This window comes from Musca vetustissima, unplaced genomic scaffold, assembly GCF_032173495.1.
Source record: "Musca vetustissima isolate MV318-11 ecotype Yass unplaced genomic scaffold, APGP_CSIRO_Mvet_v1 utg85593, whole genome shotgun sequence".
NCBI classification, from domain to species: domain Eukaryota; kingdom Metazoa; phylum Arthropoda; class Insecta; order Diptera; family Muscidae; genus Musca; species Musca vetustissima.
The window spans coordinates 1-25,039 of record NW_026885496.1 but is presented as its reverse complement, the minus strand read 5'-3'; the positions used below and the strand labels follow the sequence as shown (position 1 = coordinate 25,039).

Here is a 25,039-nt window from a genome sequence, read left to right as displayed (position 1 = left end):
ATTCAGGGACTGTGGTGCACCATTTACCTAAAATCGGACGAAAATATATATGGGAGCTATATCTAAATCTGAACCGATTTTCTCCAATTTCAATAGGGTTCGTCCTTGGGCCAAACCAATGGGCTTTGCAAAATTTCATCCAATTCGGATCATAAATGCGACCTGTACTTTGCTCACAAAAATACATGGACGGACGGACAGACGGACATGCATAAATCGACTCAGAAAGTGATTCTATGCATATTCTCAAAAGGAACCATAGGTCTATCTCGATTATTTTTGGCTGTTACAAACATATGCACAAAGATATAATACCCTGTACCACAGTGTGGTGAAGGGTATAAAAAAAGAAGATTGAATGTACGCAACATGGCGGATGGTGTAAAAATTTGTAGGATTAGGTCAAATGAATACCCGACAAGAACAAATAGATGTGGTCTGTCAGTAGAAAACGAAGTACGAAAATATTGGTATTTCGTTTTGGTTAGTACCATGAACATGCCAAAACTGATACGTAACGTTTGAAAAACGTTACCAAAAAAGGTATATTTGGTTACTATCATATGGGTACAAAAAAGCTAATTTTCGATATAGCCAATACGCATCAAAAATAAATACTTACAGTCAATTCGGTTATAAAAAGTGTAAAATACCCCCAAAGTACCGAATATTGGGATGTTCAGTTATATGGTGCATACCCCGAATCTTAAGTCAAACTTTTTAGTAGGGACGGTGGCTATACATTGAGAACGCAAAATATCAAATTGCAGTCATTCGGATGAAAACGTACCCATGAACATCCTAGAATTACTAGCAATGTCTGTGTAAAATGACAAATTTACTATACACTCCACCTTATGGTGAAATTATAAAAATGTGGGAACAAACCACTGCTATGATATATCCTGGGCCACAGAAAAGCTTAAAATTTTCTCGCATTAGTTTCACCTTTTCTATGACTTGTTTTGGTTTTGATCAGAAAAACCCCTCTCGATGTAATGAAATTATCAAGTGTTCTTGCCTTTTACTAACATTGAGGTTGAGCTTATCTCTACCACCTAATACAGATGCATATATATATATATATATATATATGTGTGTGTTTAATATTGTTATGCCAATTTTTATATAATTTTGTTTCTTTCATTTCCAGGTACCCAGTTACATGTCCGAGTTCGTTATGGTAACAGCATGGATACAAGATACTGGAATGCACTTGTATCCCAATACAGATATTGGTGGCAAATATACGGTACTCTCCAATGGTGAACTGTACATCAACAATGCTGGACCAAATGATGCTTACAAAAGTTATACATGTCGAACCGTAAATCGATTAACCGGTAAGTAATGTTCAATTGCAAGGATAGTCATTGGGATGAATGACTTAGTTCACACATCGTTTTAGATAATATTTGTGTGTCGGTGGACTGGCAGACTGACATCCAGTATGTATGTACATTACACATATGAACAAACATGTTGATAATTATATTCGTGGGGGATATTAATGGTTATTCCATTTGCAACTTATCGAAATATTCATTTCCGATCCGTCTATTGTAATCTCTTTAATGTTTACACCAAAAAAGTTGAGAAAAGCGATAATAATATATCTGAACTGTTTTAAAAATTTCTTTTATCATATAAATTCAACTTTACAATGTAGAATGCATAAACGACACGACACAGGCCACAGTTATGGACCAATTTTCACGAAATTTTGCATGTAGGATGGGTTCGGCCCAATGTAGACCCCTATTGGTTTTCGTAAAGATCGGGAAATATTTAGGGGATGAAATGGACTAAAACTATATTTTTGTCTGATTTTCTGGTCGCTCTAGAGGCCAGAATTATGGTCCAAACATCGCGAATTTTTACATGGATATCGGGCCAAAGAATAAGCATGCCTGGTTTGAAAAAGATCGGTCAATATTTAGCGGGTCAAATGGACCCTAACTTTTGTGTGAAAAAATACAAATTTTATATCCTATAGCGTATATATTTACTCCTGAAGGACATAGAGCCTAGAAGTTGATAGTATATCCAAGAGGACCATCCAGGTATGGTCGAGAACAACGCCTAAAATTTTCGGTAATGATCAGATAATAATATTAGGACAAAGTGGACCGACAACTTAATTGAGTTTGAGTTTTTTAAGTCGATCTGTAGTCCACAATTGAAAGCCAAACATCAGAACAAAACCCGTGGTGAAGGGAATCTTGATAAGTAATTAAAAGGCCTGTTCTGAATATTAGTTATATCTGTTGACCTATAGTCGGTCAAGAGGGTGCAAATATTGCGAAATATTGTCCATGCTAAGAATATATAACCACAGAAAATTAGATTTTCGTGGAAGTTGTGTAGGGTATCATATGGTCGGCCCCGTCCGACTATACTGCTCCGATCACTGGTTTTATATATTTCTTATTAAAAAACCAGTAAGGAAAGTAGTAAAGTTGAACGGGCCCGACTATATGATACCCTTCACCACTTTGGGTGTATTCAACAGATGAATCCTAACAGACGTCGCATTTTGGCTTAACTCTAGTTTAGTGAAAACGATCAGATTTTTCTGAAAACCGAACAATATATATGGTCTTTGGTAGTACCATTTACATTAAATCGGACGAAAATATATATGGCAGCTATATCTAAATCTGAACCGATTCTCACCAAACTCAGCACACATCATTCTGCATTTTATACAGAACGCTCTGCCAAATTTCGTGCAAATCGAATGATATATATAGGGACTTTGGTGCACCATTTACGTAAAATCGGACGATACTATATATGGGAGCTATATCTAAATCTGAACCGATTTTCACGAATCATTCTAGGCCTAATTCATTACGCTGTGCCAAATTTCGTGCAAATCGAAAGATATATAGAGACTTTGGTGCACCATTTACATAAAATCGGACGAAACTATATATGGGAGCTATATTTAAATCTGAACCGATTTTCAGGAAACTTAGCACACATAATTCTATACTTCATTCATTACGCTGTGCCAAATTCCGTGCAAATCGAAAGATATATAGGGACTTCGGTGCACCATTTACATGACATCGGACGAAAATATATATGGGAGCTATACCTAAATCTGAACCGATTTTCATGAAACTCAGCACACATCATTCTAGGCCTAATTCATTACGCTGTGCCAAATTTCGTGGAAATCGAAAGATATATAGAGGCAGAGGGTATATTTTGAGTGTCAACCTAACGGTTCGACCAAACTTAACATCGTTTTTACTTGTTGTTACTGCACATTAGCAAAAATGTGTGTGGTCAAATATATTCTTTCTGGAGATGTTTTGCTTGCTACTTTATAATATGTATCATAAATTATTTCGTATTCAACATGCCTTAACACTAGATTGCCGAAGGCGGTCATATTGACCATTTTTTCAATTTCAAGTAAAAACAAAAAATTATGTATATTATGACACAGCTTTTAAAAATGTTGTGACTTTTTGTACAACACAGAACTACGTTTACTAATCATATTAGCTGCTTCTCCCCCTCTTTCATTCCCCGTATTCACATGTGATATACCTATATGGCCTAAAATCGGTCATTTTGACCTCTTATGAAATATTAAAAAATCAGACTACTTTTATTATAGTACTAGCTGAACCCGTGGCGCTTCGCTGCCCATACTAAAGTTATTAACATTGGATAGTTAACGTCGAAAACTATTTGTAGGTATTTCGTTGTGTAATATCAGTAATAATTTCGTAGCAGCCGGTCTATGTATTAGTATATTTGATTCTATTCAATAGATTACAAATACATTTTTAAATAATCTTTGAATAACGGTAGTAGTATTAAAAACAAATTTGGCTTGACTTTTTTAATCAGTCATATTTTCTCCAATATTTACATGCTTCTCATTAATCGTTCCAAGACCACTAAAATCCTTCATTTATATTACAGCAATTTTTTATGTCTGTATTCTCAAATATTTCCCCATGATGTGATTGGGATCCCTTTCTCACTCCGATTAATATCGCTTACATATATACCTGACGTATGATCCTTGTTAAATTTGAGTTGTTTATTTTTAATTGTTTCATTGCCAAGAAAAATTCGCTAATGCATTATCACATCATAATATTATTTCCGAACCTAGATATAGTATTGTTATTCTTAAGAAACCATGATCAAGTCCGAAGATAGGATTTGTGGCATTTGAGTTAGTCATTTCCTCTATACATCCTCGAAATATATCAGCTATAATGATAAGCCACCACAGATTTCGGACTTTTATAATTTTTATTCCACAATCAGCATTTCTCTTTTGGATATCTCCCATATTGAATTCCTAGTCTTTTTCTTCAATGGCAGTTGAAGTTTTAAAATTAAAAAAATCCAAATTTAATTTTTTTTCACAAATTGACAAAATGTAAAAATTAGAATGTCAAAAATGTTTCATTTTACGCAAATTTTATTCCAATATGTAGATAATGGAGAGATGAAAAACAGCAGACACGTTTCTCTGTGAGTATATAGCTATCGTATGAACTAAGATAAAGTCAATCGGTAAAGATCTTTCTTATTTTATAACTTGGTTTTCGGTAAAAAATCGGCGATTTTCCAAAAATATTTTTTCAAAGGTCCGCCATTTTGTTAATTTTAGAGCGAAGTCAATAATCCTAGTTCATACAAGAGCCAGACATGTACTCTTTCTAACACCGTTGGAATTTTCGGATTCCGATGTTTCAGTGAGGAGTTATCATGCTCGGCATCAAAAATAAGGAGTTTTCTTTAATTACAAAAAACAACAACAAAACAATAACGAAAATTTTTTGTAAATTATTTTTCTTCTAATTTAAATCTTCAAGTATATATGTGTTAAGTTACAAACCTTAACAATTATTGGTTTTGATTTACCAGCCCATTGAAAATCTTGAAAAAATAAAATCGAGAATCCCCCCCCATTCTCCTTCCCTTAAGATTAGTATGTAATTATCTGCGTATCATACAAATTTGTATGAGGCGATTTATTTAAGATATTCAAATATATGAATAGAAAATGAATATTAGTTCAAAGGTATGATTACTGTTGACGCTATAATTCCTCGTCATCGCGGAATTTTCGAAGTTACATGGGTTGGCATGACTTACTGCAAAAATTTCAGTAAAATATATTTAGCGGTTTTTGTGTCAACAACCAAAAGAGTTTCCATTTTCTACATTTAGATTAATTAAATGCAGTGAGGAGTACATTTTCCCCTATTGTACCACGCCAATTTTTATAGGGATGATGCGTATTTGCTACCAAGTTACTCAGACAAATTTTAACGTGGGAATCTGTAACCCTTCTTAAGATATAAGCTTAGAAAATGAATATTAGTTCAGATGTATAATTACTTTCGATGAGATAACTCCACATCCACGCGAAATTTTAGAAGTTTATATAGCCTATATTATTTCCCTCGGATGGCATGATTTGCGGAAAAAATCTCAGTAAAATCTGTCCAACGGGTTTTGAGTCTAGAAACAAAACATTTTTAATTTTCTACATGTAGATTATTTATGTGTAACGGAGAGTGCAGTTCCACCGATCTTATCTCGCTCATATTTGTATGAATAATGTGTATTCACACCTACGATATACAGATAAATTTTGAAGGCGTTATCTGTAACCGTTCTTAAGATAAACGCATCTAACATGTTCAGAAAATTTGAGGTATGTTTACTATTGATGCTATAACTCCGCATCCACGCGGAATTTTAAAAGTTTATATAGACTATGTTACTTTCAGGGCATGCCCCGACATACAGTGTAAATCTCATTATGATCTGTTCAGCGGTTTCGGCGTCTATCGGTAACATACAAACAAACAAATTTTTTTTCTATTTTATATATAGATAAAGTAAATTTCTTATATGACCAGATCAGTACAACATCGAAACCCGAACGAACACACAAATCGAGGAAAATAAATTGTATATATCCAGTCGATTTCACTCTTAGAGTAAACACTTACTCTTTTTCGAACATTTAGTCCGCGCTCTTATTTTTTGAAAAAGGGAAACTTGAGAGCCCTCCCACCGAAAACAAATAGTAACAACGTTTTGTATGATTGTAAATAATGTACAAAATATTAAAAAAATAAGTTTACAAAAATTACTTTACACAATAAAAATTCTTTCAGAATGAGATCATTTTAACCGATTTTAGGCAATATAGGTATATACAAAATTCCAGTCTTCCTAGTGTTAAATGTGACTTAGTGGGTCTTCAGATCCCAAAAGTAAAGTTTTCCTATTGACTGAGCGATCTTCTAGATTCTTGAATCGATATCATTATGATTTTCCAATGTATGATAATAATAATATTTTTTAAGTGAGTTATTCATACTCTTTACATTCAAATGATCACTGCCCTCACAAGACAAAATTCAAATAATAATTTAAGGGAACCCCATCCATTCTCGATTTTAATTTTTCAAGATTTTCAATGGGCTGGTAAATCAATACCAATGCTTGTTAAGGTTTGTAACTTTGCACATATAAAGTTGAAGATTTAAAAGAGAAGAAAAATAATGTACAAAACATTTTTGTTATTGTTTTGTTGTTGTTTTTTGTAATTAAAGAAAGGTCCTTATTTTTGATGTCGGGCATGATAACTCCTCACGGGAACATCGGAATCCGAAAATTCTAACGCTGTTAGAAAGAGTACATGTCTGGCTCTTGTATGAACTAGGATTATTGACTTCGCTCTAAAATTAACAAAATGGCGGACCTTTGAAAACATATTTTTGGAAAATCGCCGATTTTTTACCGAAAACCAAGTTATAAAATAAGAAAGATCTTTACCGATTGACTTTATCCTAGTTCATACGTGAGTGTATAGCTAACTCACAGAGAAACGTGTAAAAATTTGGAATCGATTGGGTTATTAATTTTTGAGTTATCGTGCCCGCCATTCGCAAAAAAGTTTTTAGAGAAAAACGCGTTTAAAGTTTGAAAAGCCCTTTAGCCATCACTTGATGCTGACACAATAAATCGGCTATATTTTCAAGAGTCTTGAGATTTTCACTTGAAATTTTGTAGGGACATTCTTGAATTAGTGTAGATTCGAATTAAATCAAAAAAAATTTGACCCCGAGAATGGGGGGGTCCCCTTAAATAATTTTCGTCAAACTTTTCGAAGTGTGTTATGTAGTGTGGCATTTCTTCGCATTACAAATTTCATATATACCAAAGATAAGCAATCATACATACCACACAAAAGTTTCTGTCCATTGACATCACTTTTCCCTAATATTCCAAGACTTAGTAATTATCAAACAATGGCATAGTTCGGATTGATGCTTCGACGAATATCTGCTATACTAATTATATTCGATAGTTGATAATTTACTTCTAATAAAAGACAATATGTTATTTTGGGTGTACATGCATGTTTGTGTGTGTGCGTGTGCGGAGTAGCCTTTAATTAAGCGTTGAAATTTGATGCAACTTCTGACCGATTTACTATGCAACGTTTAGCATGAAATTCATAATAAAAGTCTCTATTAATAAGAGATAAAAATTAAAATATCAAATAGAAATTCCGATTCAAATTTAAGAGAAATATTTATCCAATAATCGTTACATTTGTGCAAATAAATAAGACATTGCCATTTTTAAATGTTTCATTTTCAATTATTTATTCGTTTTTTTCAGCTTGAGGTCATTGAAAATTAAAAAAGATTTTTGGTTTCTTTTTTAATTTATTATTATTTTCCAATATTTCGAGCATCGTCGAAGATCATCATCAGGGATTGACTTTAAAAAACAAAGAACATAATTACATAAATATAGTTACATTTTATTTTTCTTTTATTAACACTGATAAACTTCCACTCTCATTGAATTGATCAACTAACTCTTTTATTGTCGCTTTTTTCAATAATTTGTGCACAATGTTCCGTATCTGTCTTAAAGTTCATTCGGTTTTTGGCAGGGACATTTATAATGCGCAACATTTCTAACATAAATCATCTTTTAAAGTTCTGTTCTGTTCTAGTGGTTTGTTTTTATATCCTACACAACTATGTTGTCAGGGTATTATAGTTTTGTGCAGGCCCAAGAGTTTGTAACGCAGCGAAATATTGGTCCTAGACCCACCAGTTATGGACCAATCTTCACAAAATTTTGCATGTAGGATGCGTTCTGGCTAATGAAAGATAGGTTAATATTTAGGGGATGAAATGAACCAAATACTTAATTTTTGTCGGTTTTTCTGGTCGCTGCAGAGGCCATAATTATGGCCCAAATATCGCGAATTTTTGCATGGAGAAGGGGATTGATTTTGTCCGACTAAAGAAGTTGTTGTTTGTAATACTACTTTTTAAAGCAAGTCAGTAATGTTCTTTGTCATATAGGTTTGCATTGAATTGTGTCACTTTTTGTATATTGTGTCAGGTTTTTGTTCGTCGTTATCAGTTTTAGTCATTTCTACATGTTTTATTTAATCTTCAATTTCGTACTACATCAATGATTTTTGGTATAAATATTTGAGTCAGGACTCCGAACCCGTTCGAAATCAAATTTTTGATCGGTGCGTGCAACTGTTACGGAGCTTTTAATTTTGAACATAAATACACCCTAACATTTTTAATGGAGATGTTTTATGAAATAAATATAAGGGTTTCGGGACGCTGATTGCGATTCTGTAAGAAACAAGTAAAAACGATGTTAAATACGTCCCGGCTGAACTTTTTATACCCTCCACAATGAGAATGACAATCAAAATATCTGAAATAAATGGGGGCTCCTTAGAGAAACTAATGTTATGGTAGGATCTTCAACATACCGAGAGAAACTTAACAAAAATAGGACTGAAATTCTCAAAATATTTATATGGGCTACCGTTATATGGATCTATAATAAAACGGGTATCAATATTGGTATTTTTGGTAGTGAAATTTTACAGCCAATGATAATACAAAACACCAAATTACAGCCATCTCGGTTGAAAAACGTTCCAAAATTCTCAAAATTCCGAATTGGGTAAATTTTAATTGTTATACCCTTCACCGCACTGTGGTACAGGATATTATGTCTTTGTCCATATGTTTGTAACAGGCAAAATGAAACGAGATAGGCACATGGTTTCTTTTGAGAATATGCATGGAATCGCTTTCTGAGTCGATTTATGCATGCCCGTCTGTCTGTCTATCGATGTTACATTGTAAACAAAGTACAGGTCTCATTTATGATCCAAATTGGATGAAATTTGGCATAGGTCACTTATTCCGATGATGTGTGTTAAGTTTCGTGAAAATCAAGTCAGATTTAGATATAGCTCCCATATATATTTTCATCCGATTTAACGTAAATGGTGAACCGAAGTCCCTATATATCTTCCGATTTGCACGAAATTTGGCATAGCGTAATGAATTAGGTCTAAAATGATATATGTTAAGTTTCGTGAAAATAGGGTCAGATTTAGATATAGCTCCCATATATATTTTCATCCGATTTAATGTAAATGGTGCGAATCTTTCGATTTGCACCAAATATCACACAGCATAACGAATTGGGTCTAGAATGATGTGTGTTAAGTTTGCTAAAATCCGGTTCAAATTTAGATATAGCTCCCATATACATTTTAGTCCGATTTAATGTAAATGGTGCACCAAAGTCCACATATATCTCTCGTACTGAACTTAGTATAACCTAGAATTTAGATATAAATGCTGCACCGGACTCCCCAGGTGGGTCCGATTGGCACAAAATTTTGTACAACTTATTGAAGTTATTATGAGATAACGTGTAGCAAGTTTTGTTGAAATCGGTTCAGATTTAGATATAGTTCCTATATATAGTTTAGTCAGATTTTAAGTAAAAGGTACACCAAAGTCCCAAAGTTATATAATTTATATAAGTTTTATTGAAATCGGTTCAAATTTGGACAGAGCTACCATACAGATTTTCTCCCGATTTTAAGTAAAAGATACACCAAGAACTCAAAATGTGGCCGATATTCTGCAACAAGTTTCGATGAAAAGAAAGAAAATGGTGCATCAAACTCCTCATGTTTATCAGATATTTGTCCAAATAATCAACGGGTGTGCGATTGATATATGCTTTAAATTGATTTACAAAATTTTGTCCCATTGTAAGAAGCAACTGTATATCTGACCAAATGAAAAATTTAGTATAGGTTGTAGAAATATATGTTTATGGGACAAATTTCATTTTACTGATATATTGAATATACCCAAAGTGGTGAAGGGTATCATATAGTCGGCCCCGTCCGACTTTACTACTTTCCTTACTGGTTTTTAGCTCGGAGATATGGTGGTACCTTATGAGAACCCTAAATACCGAATTACATCAAATTTGATTGAAGAAACGTATAAACAATTCCCATATTATATTTCGACAAATTTAATATACACTTTACCTTATGGTGGAGGTACTAAAAATGATGATCATATTCGGCCAAACCTATAGAAATTTTACTTTTTATACCATCCACCATAAATTAGAGTTTAAATAAAATTTGTCATTCCGTTTTCTTTAATTACTTTGTCGAAATGCATTTTGTCGAGTCTTTCCGGTTTCTATGTATTATAACTTATGCAGCCCCAAGAGTTTGTAACGCCGGCTGATTTTCTGGTCGCTCTAAAGGCCACAATATAATATTTTTCCACACTATCTGAAATGGATATTTAAAAAAAAATAAGTAAATAAACTTAAATTCCTGGTCCATAGTGCAATGTATATATATATATATCTGCAGCAATTAAATTACCATATATTATTTTTTAAGCACAACTTGTTTGTTAAAAAATACATTTATTGTTATTATTGTTTTTTTTGCTGTTGTTGCGGTAAATTGTTATTTTTCTATACAAATCATCATGCTATGTTAAAATCTATATTTATTATATACATATACCCTTTGGGGTAATGTTAGACTACATCACGTCCTTAGCTATCTCTTTAACACGAACAGATCTGAATATGTCTGGGTTGTGTGAACATCTTTGATTGAATTTTTTACATTGGGGTGGGGGTAGTGACCTGTTTTAATATTCCATCCCCTTGGGCAGTTGATTGATGATGTGAAAGTTTTCACACTTCACTACAAAGTGATGTTATTTGAGAATTGCAAGAAACGTTCGATAATGAAGAAATAAAATAAACGAGTAAGCAACTAAAACCCACTTCAAACTTGGAAAAACAACCGACAATGTTCAGGGCATGACTATACACATTTGTGTGGGAAATTGAAAACTTTATTTTTATTGTTGGAACAGACCCCAAAACTGACTGCAATTCGTTTTACTTAACAAGACAACATAGAAAGAACACTTCAAAGTTAGCCCATACATATCTATATATAGGTTTTGAAAAAATGTAGAAAGGTTTTATCGCTTTTAGATGAGACTAAGCATAAGAAAAATACACTCTTAGCTTTCACATTATAGCCCTATAAGGGAAGAAATCTCTCTAACATTATGGAGAAATGCGAGAGTAAGTACAATCTGATCTTTAATAATTCGATCTAAGGTTCAGATTGGGAGACCTGAACTACCAATAAAAGAACGGTCTAGAAATAGGACTCAGATCCTTAAAGTGGATTACTTACGGAATTTGGGCTTTTTCAATAAGGAATCAGAACTCTAATTATTCGAACTAAAGTTCAGATTGGGAGACCTGTAGGTATATTCCGTAACTTTTTAACAACATTCGATATTGTTTATTATACTCTACACAACTATGTTGTCAGGGTATTATAGCTTTTGTGCAGCAGAGTTTGTAACGCCGCGAAATGTTGGTCCTAGACCCACCTTTAAGTACACCGACCGTCATATCTCTACTATCTGAGTCGATCTAGACATGTGTGTCCGTCCGTCAATTATAATTTGTAAACACGATACAGGCCACAGTTATGAACCAATCTTTACGAAATTTTGCATGTGGGAATTGTTCGGCCCAATGAAGACCCCTATTGTTTTTGGTAAAGATCGGTTAATATTTAGGGGATGAAATGGATCAAATACTTAATTTTTGTCGGTTTTTCTGGTCGCTCCAGAGGCCGCAATTATGGCCCAAACATGGAGAAGGGGATTGGGCCAAAGAACAAGTATGCCTGTTTTGATAAAGATTGGTCAATATTTAACGGGTCAAATGGACCCTGACTTTTGTGTGAAAAATGACAAAATTTGTATTATACAGCGTATATATTTACTCCTGAGGGACATAGAACCGAGAAGTTGATAGTATATCCAAGAGGAGTGGAGACCAATTATATTGTCGTATCTACTCGGATGTGGGAGTTACACGTAAATATTTACAAGTACTTACGTATTCAGACATTATTTAATAAACCATTACCACACTAGAAGGCAGAAATATAGCGCGGATCGCTTTGAAAAGTTCCATGAGGTTTCAGTTATGGTCAAGGACAACGCCTATAATTTTCGGTGATGATCAGATAATAATTTTGGGATGAAGTGGACCGAAAACTTATTTTAGGCTACAATTACACAACCCACGGTGAAGGGAATGTCGACAAGTAATTAGAAGGGCTGTACTGAATATTGGTAATATTCGGAGAATATGTCAGTGTAAGGAAGAGGTGCTGTTGACCTCTAATCGGGAAAGATGGTGCAACTAGCACGAAATATTGCCCAGGTTCGGAATAAAAATCCGCAAAATGATAGAGTTCTGTGATAGTTGTGTAGGGTATCGTATGGTCGGCCCCGTCCGATTACACTGCTCCGCTCACTGGTTTTATTTTTTTTTTATTATTTTTACAATAACAACAGAAATTTAAACAATATCGAATTTTGTTAAAAGTTACAGAATATACCTACTGAACTACTAATAGAAAAATGGGCTAGGAATAGGACTCAGATCCTTAAAGTGGATTACTTACGGAATTTAGGCCGTTGAGAATAAACCAAAGATATCAATTCGGTATTCAAACTTACATATTCAGTGATTTATTTAGAGTTGTGAAGATTCTATCGTGTATCGAGTTAAAAGATCATTGAGGTAAATTTAAATAATTTCACTACAATGGAAATTAATTTTGTTTGGTTTTTTTTTTTAAATTCATTTCAATTCTTAAAGTATGATGAATTACTCTAAACACCAAGTTTTAGAAATATTTACCTGATTTTCTTAACCTCCGCCACAACGTGTAGTGTCTGTTAAATTTACAATTCCGTTTATAAAACCTAGAAATATTCACAACTGAGACTCCATGAAATATATTGGTCCACTTTTTTGGTTGCACTCAAATAAAACTACGTAACTAATTTAGCTACTTATGGGGAAGTTTAGACATTGGTTAAAGTTTCCGTGTAGCCTCTGTAGAGCGGCATTGTTTGGTATTTGGTATTTTGGTGGGTTTTGAGCTAGACTTAAAATTTCATTTTTTATGTTCTCATGGGCTCTCAAATCTTCCACACAAAAGTTTTCAATATATATTTACAATTTGGTATAGTTCCCTTTAAACGGTAAATACAAATTTTTGGTATTTTGAGGGTTTTATCACAGAAGGCTCTATACAAAAAACCAGTAAGGAAAGTTGTAAAGTCAGGCGGGGCCGACTATATGATGCCCTTCACCACTTTGGATATATTCAACAGATGAATGCTAACAGACGTCGAATTTTGCAACCTATACTAAATTTTTCATTTGTTCAGATATAGGGTTGTTTCTTACAATGGGACAAAATTACCAAAACTAGGGAGAAAATATATATAGAAGCTCTATCCAAATCTGAACCGATTTCAAAATTTTCCACATTTCAAAACTTTAGTACGTTGTTCAAAATTTGTGTCAATTTGGGGTCTTTAGTGCACAATTTACATAAAATAGGAAGAAAAAATAAACAGGATCTATATATAAATCTGAACCGACTTTCAGGAAACTTTACACACATCACTCCAGACTCATTTCAGTACACTATGCCAAATTTTATGCAAATCGAAATATGTTAAAGGGCTTTGGTACACCATTTACATTAAATCGGATGAAAATTTATATAGGAGCTATATGTACATCCAAACCGATTTTCACGTGCACTATTCTAGACTTAATTAATTACGATATGCCAAATTTCGTGCAAATCGAAAAATATATAGGGACTTTGTTACACCATTTATCTTAAATCGGACGAAAATATATATGGGATCTATATCTAAATATGAACCGATTTTCAGGAAACTTAACACACATCATTTTAGACCTAATTAATTTCACTATGCCAAATTTCGTGCAAATCGAAAAATATATAGGGACTTTGTTACACCATTTATCTTAAATCGGACGAAAATATATATGACAGTTGTCGCAATCACAAAATTTTTGGCCAAAATTATTTTTTTGAAGTTTCATATTTTTATAATTTTTTTGCGCGGAATAATAAAAAACACTTCAAACCATCCGAAAATAATTGGTTTTTCTAAATACCATTAATAGCCGCTCGTTGGTGTAATGCTAAAGTTGAAAATTTTTTGTATAAAAAATAGAACAGACTGTGTGCTGTAAAATATATACTTTTTGGTGTGCTGTGTGGTCGAATGGGTATACGAAATTCAGACCAAAGTTATTATGAATCTGGAAGCTGATAATAAGTGCTTTCATAATATATAAAGAAAGAACGAAGAAAGTTGTAATATCTGGGTAGGGAGATAAAAGTTTGTGTGTATATTGAAAATTATTTTTTACAAATATTTTTGAAATCTTCTTAAACTTTAGAAAAAATGTAAAAATATCGTCTCCTCCAAAAAATTTTTGGAAGCTGGCAGGGGTATGTACTATCATATTCAGATGAAATATTTTGCCTTATTTTGCCTTTTTTAGAAAAAAATGTATTTTTCTACTTTAAGTTGAGTGAAATTTTTTATAAATTGATGTTTTTATTGTATATAGTATTGAACTGAAAATGTGGGATAAAGACAAAGTTTCATCCGATTTTTCTTAAAATTGATATTTAAGGTTTTAATAGTATAAAAAACATTTCTGCAACATTTTTTGAAAATTGGCCCACACTGTGACATAGCCGTACCGTCCGATTTAAGATATTTTAAAGATTTTAGCGATATTATTTAACCGATTCGGCTCTAACTTTGCATTTTGACTTCATGGAAAGTATAAACTGTTTGTACCAAATATTTTGGTTAAGACCTCCCACAACGGCGCCTCACTATTTAATTAATTTTCGCTGTTTTTGGCGAAAATACATTTCAATTGATATTTTGGGACATTTGATTAACCTAGTAATCAATTTTAGTATAAAAACGTCGCACAGTTGCCCCGGTTTTGGTTCCACTAATGATGGTAACACATCCCGTCGTGCTTTTGGTAGTTACCAGAAGTTTGCTCAAATTATCGGAATTAAAGAAGAGCTTGTTTACCGCCTTCATATAATTCTTGTATGTTTAACATGTCAATTTCCCCTTGATTTGGAAAAATTTGAAAAATACTGTTTCGAAACAGCTAAATATATTCAGGGCCATTATCCTTGGGTAGCGATGACACCAACAGTGCACAAGGTCTTGATTCATTCTAAGCAAATAATGCAGAATGTTGTGTTGCCAGTTGGATATTTTGGAGAGGATGCTGCTGAATGCAGAAACAAAATATATAAAAATGACAGATTATTACACGCTAGGAACAGTAGTCATGTCAATAATCTCACAGACGTATTTAATAGAGCATTGGATACATCTGATCCACTTATATCATCTATACGCCTAAACGCCCGCTTACAAGAAAGAAAACGGTTAAACCTGCCATCTGAAGTAATCGAATTGTTAGTTTGTGAACTAAACGATGAATTACGGCCCGCTAATGATACTGATTGTGATGAAACAACAGATGAAGAATTCGAAGAAGAATATGGCGATGAAAATATAGTTCTGGAAAACGAAATATCTACATATATTCAATAATTAATTAATTTAAAACTAATAGAGTTCTTTTATTTTATTTGCTTAATAGTATAAAACAACCTTCTTAAGCCTGTTTTAAGTCATGTTTACCGCATTTTATTTTGTTTTACAACTCATGTTTGTACTAAAACATCACATTTTGTACCCTAACATTTTGTATGCCTTTGCATATCTAAAAACCTAATAAATAGTACTATATTGTACCTTATGATTGCAGAAACGCGTTTTAACGGATTTGCAATAAATATTAATATTATTATAATAAATATTAATCTATTTATAAACGAAAAGTATACATTATGTTGTATTAAATAATTTTGGCCAAAAAAATTTGAATTGGGACAACTGTGCATGGGTCTATCTCTATTATTTTTGCCTGTTACAAACATATGCACAAAGACATAATACCCTGTACCACAGTGTGGTGAAGGGTATAATGATCAATATAGCTCTATGTTTAATTTGGCATATCGGTTTTCTAGTGATTTTTCCCCGAAATTATTCAATATATGTTAATGTTTTAAAATAGCCCCAATCCAACACAACATTGTTGATGATATACTCAAATTAAAATTATTTCTTATTATTGACTCAATACATTTATTGTGAACAAAATTGAATAACAAACATTTAATTAATTTTTCTGTTAAACACCCCATAAGGTCCAAAAGAAATAAGAATCAGTTTAAAAATATTCTCTAATTATAAATATAAGTCTATTGTAATATTGTAATTTTTCTTTTCATCTTCTTTATAGGCGAAGTTCAAGCATCGACTTATCCCGGGCGTATAATTGTTACTGAGCCCAAAGGCATGGTACAGCCTCGCATTAATGTTGAAAAACACTCGATGCGTCATGTTGTGCTCAATGGTCAGACAACATTGCCGTGTATTGCTCAAGGCCATCCAGTGCCCACATACAGGTATGTAGATACAAATGCATTGGTAACCCCTATATCTGAGAAATAGGTAAATGTTGTTGTGTGAATACCAATTGAAATGCATTAAAATACAAACTAATTTTTGGTACAAATCACCTGAATAAAACCAGTATTCAACTTTAGAAAATAGGTTAATTCCTACTGTGTCTTGTACATTTTAAGATACAACCACTTTTTTTAAATCAGCACAAAAAAGTTATTAGCGTACCGATATATATATATATATATATAAAAGAGCTCAGTGTTAAGTGAGTGAGTGACTGACTGACAGATCATCGACCAGAGAAACGGCTAAAGCTAGAAGCTTGAAATTTTGAGTGTGGGTTGTTGCTGGTGTGTAGCCGTGAGATAAGGCTGGGTTTTTGGAAATTCGAACTAGAAGGGTACGAAAGGTACTAAAATGTACCAAATATGGTACCCTTGTTTTAGGCGAATGAGAAGAGCTAGAATTCTAAAATTTGGAATGTGGGTTACTGATGGAAAGTTAGATAGATGTACAAACAGGTTTTTGAAAATTCGACCTAAAAGTGTACGAAAAGTACTAAACTTTACTAAATTTAGTTCTAATTGTATATGTATAGAAAATACATACCTAGAATCTTGAAATTTTATATGGAATAAAGGTTGGGAAGTGATATTGAAGTGGTACGAAATTAGTACATATTTATGTAAAATGTACAAAATGGTACTAAATTTAGTACAATTTGAATTTTGCTTGAAAGGATAGTGCTGAAAACCTGAAATTTGGAAGTAAGATTACTGTTGAAGATTGGGCTATAGACACATCTTTGGAAATATTAGTATTTATGTGTACGAAAAGTACTAAACGGAACTAAATTTGGTACAATTTCTGTGAACGGATAGAGCTGAGATCCTGAAATTTTGAATTTGAGTGCACGATTGAGATATTTCGGTATTTTTGATAATACGTGTACTAAATGGTACTAAATTTGGTACAATTTAGATTTGAGTGAACGGATAGAGATGAAAAACATAAATTTGGAATGAAAGATTATAGAATTAAGGTAGTATAGGAATTACGTATCTATGGATATGGATACTAAATATGGTACAATTCGTTTTGTGTGAGCGGGAATCATAAAATTTTGAATTAAAATTAAGGATTGGATTGAAGGATGAGACATGGAGTTAGTTTTAAAAATGCATAATTATGTGTACTAAATGGTACTAAGATTAGTACAATTTCGATTTTAGTAAAATGATAGAAATGGAAAACGTATTTTTTGAAAATAAAACCAGTGAGCGGAGCAGTATTGTCGGACGGGGCCGACCATATGATACCCTACACAACTTCCACGAAAATCTAACTTTGTGTGGTTCTATATTCATGGGCAATATTTGCACTCTCTTGACCTTCACCGTGGGTTGTGTTGTTATGTTCGGATTTCAATTGTGGCCTATAGATCGACTCAAAAAACCCAAAAAATTAAGTTTTCGGTTCACTTTATCCCAATTCTATTATCTGATCACCGAAAACTACAGGCGTTGTCCTTGATCATACCTGGATCCTCATAGAAAATTTCAAAGCGATCAGCGCAATTTTTGCGCCCTCTAGGGTGTTAATGGGTTACTACATAATATTTGAATACGTAAGCACCTCTAAATATTTAGACAATTTCATGAAGATTGGTCCATAACTGTGGCCTGTATCGTGTTTACATATTATAATGGACAGGCGGACGGACGGACGGACACACATGTCTAGATCGACTCAGCTAGTCGAGATATGACGATCAGTATACTTAATGGTGGCTCTAGGACCAATATTTCGCGGCGTTACAAACTCTTGGTGCTGCACAAAGCTATAATACCCTGACAACATAGTTGTGTAGGGTATAATTACTGTTAGAGTACAGGATTGAGACAGTGTTGAAAAATTCGAACTCATAAGTACGAAAAGTACTAAATATGGTACAATTTGGATCTGTGTGAGCGGATAGGGCTGGGATCCAGAAAATTTGTCATTAAAAATTGTTTTGGAGTGTGAAACTGAGAAGTTTTTGAAACTCGTACTAACGTCTACGTAAAGTAATAAATGATACTAACTTTTATACAATTAGGATGTTCATGAACGGATAGAGCTGGGATCCTTAAATGTGCACTTAAGGTTATTATTGGAGTGCATGACTGAGGTAGTTTTGGAAATTCGTACTTATCGGAACGAAAAGCACAAAATTTGATACAATGTGGACTTGAGTGAACGAATGGTACCAAATCTGGTATAATTTGTTTTTTTTTTTTTATAAACAGACAGAGCTGGAATGCTCAAATTTGGACTTACGTTTACTATTTGAAGGGAGGATTGAGGTACATTTGGAAATTTGTACTTATGAGTACGAAATGTACTAAATTTGGTACGGTTTGGACTTTGGTCGTATTAAGATTACTGTTAGAGTGTAGGATTGAAGTAGTTTTAGAAATTCTTACTTAGGAGTATGAAAAGTACTAAATGGTACTAAATTTTGATTTGGTTGAACACAGATATTTGGAATTTAGATTATTGTTAAAGTGTAATATTGAGTTATGGCGACAACTTTGGAACATCGAATTTATGTGTACGAATAGTAAATAGATTAGAAAATGCATAAAATTTGGATTTGAATAATGGAGAGAGCTGGAAACCTAAAATTTTGAATGTCGGTCACTAACGGATAGTTAGAAAGAAGTACCAAGGGGGTTTTGTAATTGGTACTAAATTTAGTGGTGGTGATGGTATGGAGGTAGTCTTAAAAATGTGTTCGAATAGTGCAAAATGAAACTAAATGTGGAACCTGTACGTAAAATAAAAAAGAGATTTCGGAAAATGGTACTAAATGATAATAAACTTGATATTAAATGTAGAAATAGAGTTGGAATTCAGAAGTTTAGTACAACAAATTATACAGTATTCACGATTTCCATACGAAATGTTTTTTTGTTTTCCCTTTCCGTATACGAAGTAGCGGGCACTTTGCTAGTATAAAATAAATAAATAAATAAAGGACATCCGAAAATTACTTAAATGTACTAAAGTTGGTACAATTTCGTGAACGGATAGAGCCTAAAACTTGAAATTTGGAATGCGAGTTAAGGTGAGATATAGGGGTGGTTTTGAACGTGTATATTCATGTATACGAAAAGTAATTGTTTAAAATGGAAGTTTTTGTTTTACTCATGTATACGAAAAGTAATTTTTAAATGGAATTTTAAATTTGGCACAATTAAATTTGGGTCGATCGGGCTGGAATCCTGAAATTGGGAAATATGATTTTTTTTTTTGGATTAAAATAAACCCAATAAATGTTACGAAAATTGGTAAAATTAAGATTTCGGTGAACCTATAGAGCTCGAATCCAAAGACATAAAAGTATAAAGATACGAAACTTGATACGTAAACAATTTCCAACAGATGGCTTTTCCTCTGTTGTTATGATATCATAACAACAGAGCGAACAATATTATGCCTGATTCCCCCTGGATATTTTTGTAATAAAATATTTTGTCAAAATGCATTTTGTCGAGTCTTTACGGTTTCCATGTCTTTGTCGAATCATGAAATTTGTAAATAGTTTTCAAAAGAGCACGAGCACGAAAGCTAATAAATGATATTAAAATTAGTACAGAGCTTGATTTGTGTTGATGATAATTGGTGGGTAGTGTTGAGATATACTTCCATATCTCAACACTACCCAATGCTTAAATAAAATAACAAAGGTCAATATTAGTGTGTATGTTGATTAGCTCTTCTGACATATGCAGTTCTCTGTGAATATAAAATATTTATACTTGTTTAAATAACACACACATCCGTTACCGAATTAGCGGGCATATTCTAGTTATAAATATTTATGCCAAAGAAAGTTGTTCTTCCACGTATCTGAAAATAAATGAGAAAATTATAGATTATATCACCAAGCATGATTAAATTGAAAAAAGAGGAAGTGCAAAATCAATGAACACGATGTCAACGAAAATTGTTGTACTGGCAACATCCCATATTCGCTTCAAATAATTGCAAAGATAATTGTAATTTTAAGGATCACAAATTACGTCCATATCTGAAGACACATCACTACTTCTAAAACAACCACAAAATAAGAAACCCGAAATGTAACATATTGTAATTAACATCCTCCTCCTAAAAGGGGTCAGATAAAGTTCATGGATGGACATTATCCGCCACTCAGGTAGCACCCCTGGCTAAATTTTATAATATAATACAATTTTAATTATGTTCATATTTTGGCTTTTTTTTCAGTTTGCCTCCCTAACTTTTTTCTATATTTACTTTTTACTTCAAATGGATAATAGCCTTGCAACAAATTCTTCATATTCAAATATCACCCATTCGTAACAAACCATACAACATATTTCATTTCTACGTCATTTTTACTGCATTTCCAGTTGGATATAGTGAAGGATATGATTTTCCCTGTCCTTTTGCTAGTTTGTAGCATAACGGAAAATTGTCCTTCACTGTATCTCTGGTGGCCAAACAAAAGAACGCTATGAACACAAAAAGCGTAACAACACAGCACAGTTGGGAAATTTTTAACAGGATATGCTATTGTTTTAGATGTTCTCGCTACCACCTCCCCATGGAATTATTTCCAGTGAGACAGACCTATTCATATGAGAAAAATCTTAGTAAATACAAGCATACTGCATTGTATGTATGTAATTGATGGCATTAATCGTATGTATATCTGCGAGGTCTAATCAAAGAATTACCGTTATTTTCAAAATTTGCAAGTTACTTATGCAAAATCGTCATAAATCCAAAATCGTGATTTTTGAGTTAACAATGTATAATTGTTAGCTACATTTTCTAAAAAACATTTTGCAGACAATTAAAAATATATTTAACTTTTTTAAAATTTTAAGCAGCTTTTACAGTTTTAGTCTTTTTTTTTTTTGGATATGACTTTTCATATATTAAATCATGGCAGTCTAAATTGTTCATTACTATGACTATGCAGAGCTGTCGAACAAACACTAGCACACACAAAGTTATATTGCAAGGCTTTTTGCCTTAATGCCAGTTGACACAGATAATGAAGTAAAATAAACCAGTAAGGAAAGTAGTAAAGTCGGACGGGGCCGACTCTAGGATACCCTTCACCACTATGGGTACATTAAACAGGACTATTAACATAAAATTGGATGAAATAAAATATGTGATATTTATCTAAATGTGAATCTACCTAGATTTGTCCATAAAGTGTGTAAATCGACTTCAAACAAATATAAATAGGTCATCCGGTTGACTATGTCTTTACTTCTAGGAAACGCAACTACGTAATTCTATGCTCAATTTTGTACGTTGTGCAAAATTTGATGTCAATCTGACTAACATGAGGAGTATGATGCCCAATTTGCTTGATATCGGGCGAAAAAATATATGTAAGCTATATCCACATATTAAGCGATTTCAAACAAACTTGTCATAGGTTAGGTTATACTAACTTTAGAACTTTTTGTTCCTATTGGTTCCTTGGTGCGTCAATTACATAAAATCAATCTATAATAAAATGGAGCTATATCTAAATCTGGACCGATTTTCACGAAACAAGGCAGACATCACTCTAGGCTCAATTCAGTACGTTATGCCAAATTTCGTGCAAATCGAAAGATATATAGCGACTTTGGTGAACCATTTACATGAAATCGGACGAAACTATATGTGGGAGCTATATAGAAATATGGACCGATTTTATCGAAACTTGGCAGACATCACTCTAGGCTCAATTCAGTACGTTGTGCAAAATTTCGGGCAAATCGAAAGATATATATGGATGTTGGTGCACAATTTACATGAAATCGGACGAAACTATATATGGGAGCTATATCTAAATCTGGACTGATTTTCACGAAACTTGGCAGACATAACTCTAGGCTCAATTCAGTACGTTATGCCAAATTTCGTGCAAATCGAAAGATATATATGGATTTTGGTCACAATTTACATGAAATCGGACGAAACTATATATGGTAGCTATATCTAAATCTTGACCGATTTTCACGGAGCTTGGCAGACATCATTCTAGACCTAAATGATTAGGCTGTACCAAATTTCGTGCTAATCGAAAGATATATAGGGACTTTGGGGCCCCATTTACATTAAATCGGACGAAACTATATATGTGAGCTATATCTAAATAGGGACCGATTTTCATGAAACTTGGCAGACATCATTCTAGGCCCAATTAAGTACGTTATGCCAAATTTCGTGCAAATCGAAGGATATATAGGGACTTTGGGGCACCATTTACATGAAATCGGACGAAACTATATATGGGAGCTATATCTAAATCTTGACCGATTTTCTTGAAACTGGGCAGACACCATTCTAGACTCAATTCAGTACGTTATGCCAAATTTCGTGCAAATCGAAAGATATATAGAGACTTTGGGGCACCATTTACATGAAATCGGACGAAACTATATATGGGAGCTATATCTAAATCTGGACCGATTTTCACGAAACTTGGCAGGCATCACTCTAGGCTTAATTCAGTACGTTATGCCAAATTTCGTGCAAATCAAAAGATATATAGGGACTTTGGGGCACCATTTACATGAAATCGGACGAAACTATATATGGGAGCTATATCTAAATCTGGACCGATTTTCACGAAACTTGGCAGACATCATTCTAGACCTAAATGATTAGGCTGTACTGAATTTCGTGCAAATCGAAAGTTATATAGGGACTTTTTACATTATATCGGTTAAATATATATATGGGAGCTATATCTAAATCTGAACCGATTTTTCCCAATTTCAATAGGGTTCGTCCTTGGGCCAAATAAGTGACCTATGCCAAATTTCATCCAATTCGGATCATAAATGCGACCTGTACTTTGTTTACAATTTAACATGGACAGACGGACGGACGGACGGACGGACGGACGGACAGACGGACATGCGTAAATCGACTCAGAAAGTGATTCTATGCATATTCTCAAAAGGAACCATGGGTCTATCTCGATTATTTTTGCCTGTTACAAACATATGCACAAAGACATAATACCCTGTACCACAGTGTGGTGAAGGGTATAAAAATGTATGTATGTGACTGACATATTTAAGATATGCTTTTATACATTACTATATAGCATATACATGTACGGGCATTTCGAAAAAAAAATACTTACTTTTCCATTGCAAAAAATTATATTAATGATTTTTGCAATATAAATCGTTAATTAATCCAGTAAGGAATGGATCAAAGTGGGATGTGGCCGAATGAATAATGCCTTACCTTAAGAATTTTATGGGCGCTATATCCATATCCGGACCGATTTAAACAAACATGGAGCATACTCAACTTTGTGTCAGTTGGAAAAATATCAAGTTTTGGGTACCCCATTCACTTGAAATCGGACGAAGTTATACATAAAAGTTACCTGCAAATCTAAACCGATGCAAGCCAGACATTATTTCAGACTCAATTCGGCAGCTTTAGTGACCAGCCAGATAAAATCAGGCGATTACAAAATTAAGAATGAAAATGTTCCTATGCAATAGCAATCTCCAATGGACAGTACCATCGATGCGAATAAAGATTTAAATCATTTTTATAAATTCTAAGTTTTTATACCCTTCACCACACAATGGTACAGGGTATTATGCCTTTGTACATATGTTTGTAACAGGCAAAAATAATCGAGATAGACCTATGTTTCCTTTTGAGAATATGCATAGAATCACTTTCTGAATCGATTTATGCATGCTCGCCTGTCAATGTTACATTGTAAACAAAGTTCAGGTCGCATTAATTATCCGAATGAGATAAAATTTGGCACATATCATTTATTTGGTGCAGGGACGAACCCTATTGAAATTGAGAAAAATCGGTTCAGATTTAGATAGAGCTCCCATATATATATATATATATATATTCGTCCGATTTAAGGTAAATTGTGTACAAAAGTCTCTATATATCTTTCGATATGCACGAAATTTGGCACAGCGTAAAGGATGGGGTCTAGAATGATGTCTGCCAAATTTCGTGTAAATCGGTTCAGATTTAGATATAGTTCCAATATATATCTTCGTCCGATTTAACGTAAATTGTGTACCAAAGTCCCTATATATCTTTCGATTTGCACGAAATTTGGCACAGCGTAATGAATAAGGTCTAGAATGATGTGTGCAAAGTTTCGTGAC

The 25,039-nt window shown here is 33.3% G+C and overlaps 1 protein-coding gene across 1 annotated transcript in view; it reads left to right on the top strand.

Annotated features, from left to right (window-relative positions):
• LOC133332761 (cell adhesion molecule DSCAM-like) overlaps window positions 1–16,849 on the top strand; it is a gene marked incomplete at its 3' end in the record, with an annotated part of 49,612 nt that extends 32,763 nt beyond the window's left edge. The window contains exons 5-6 of the mRNA XM_061541137.1: window positions 1,154–1,343; window positions 16,684–16,849. Of these exons, the coding sequence (XP_061397121.1) occupies window positions 1,154–1,343; window positions 16,684–16,849 (356 nt within the window). The remainder of the gene's footprint in view (window positions 1–1,153; window positions 1,344–16,683) is intronic.
• Between the last annotated feature and the right edge of the window lie 8,190 nt (window positions 16,850–25,039).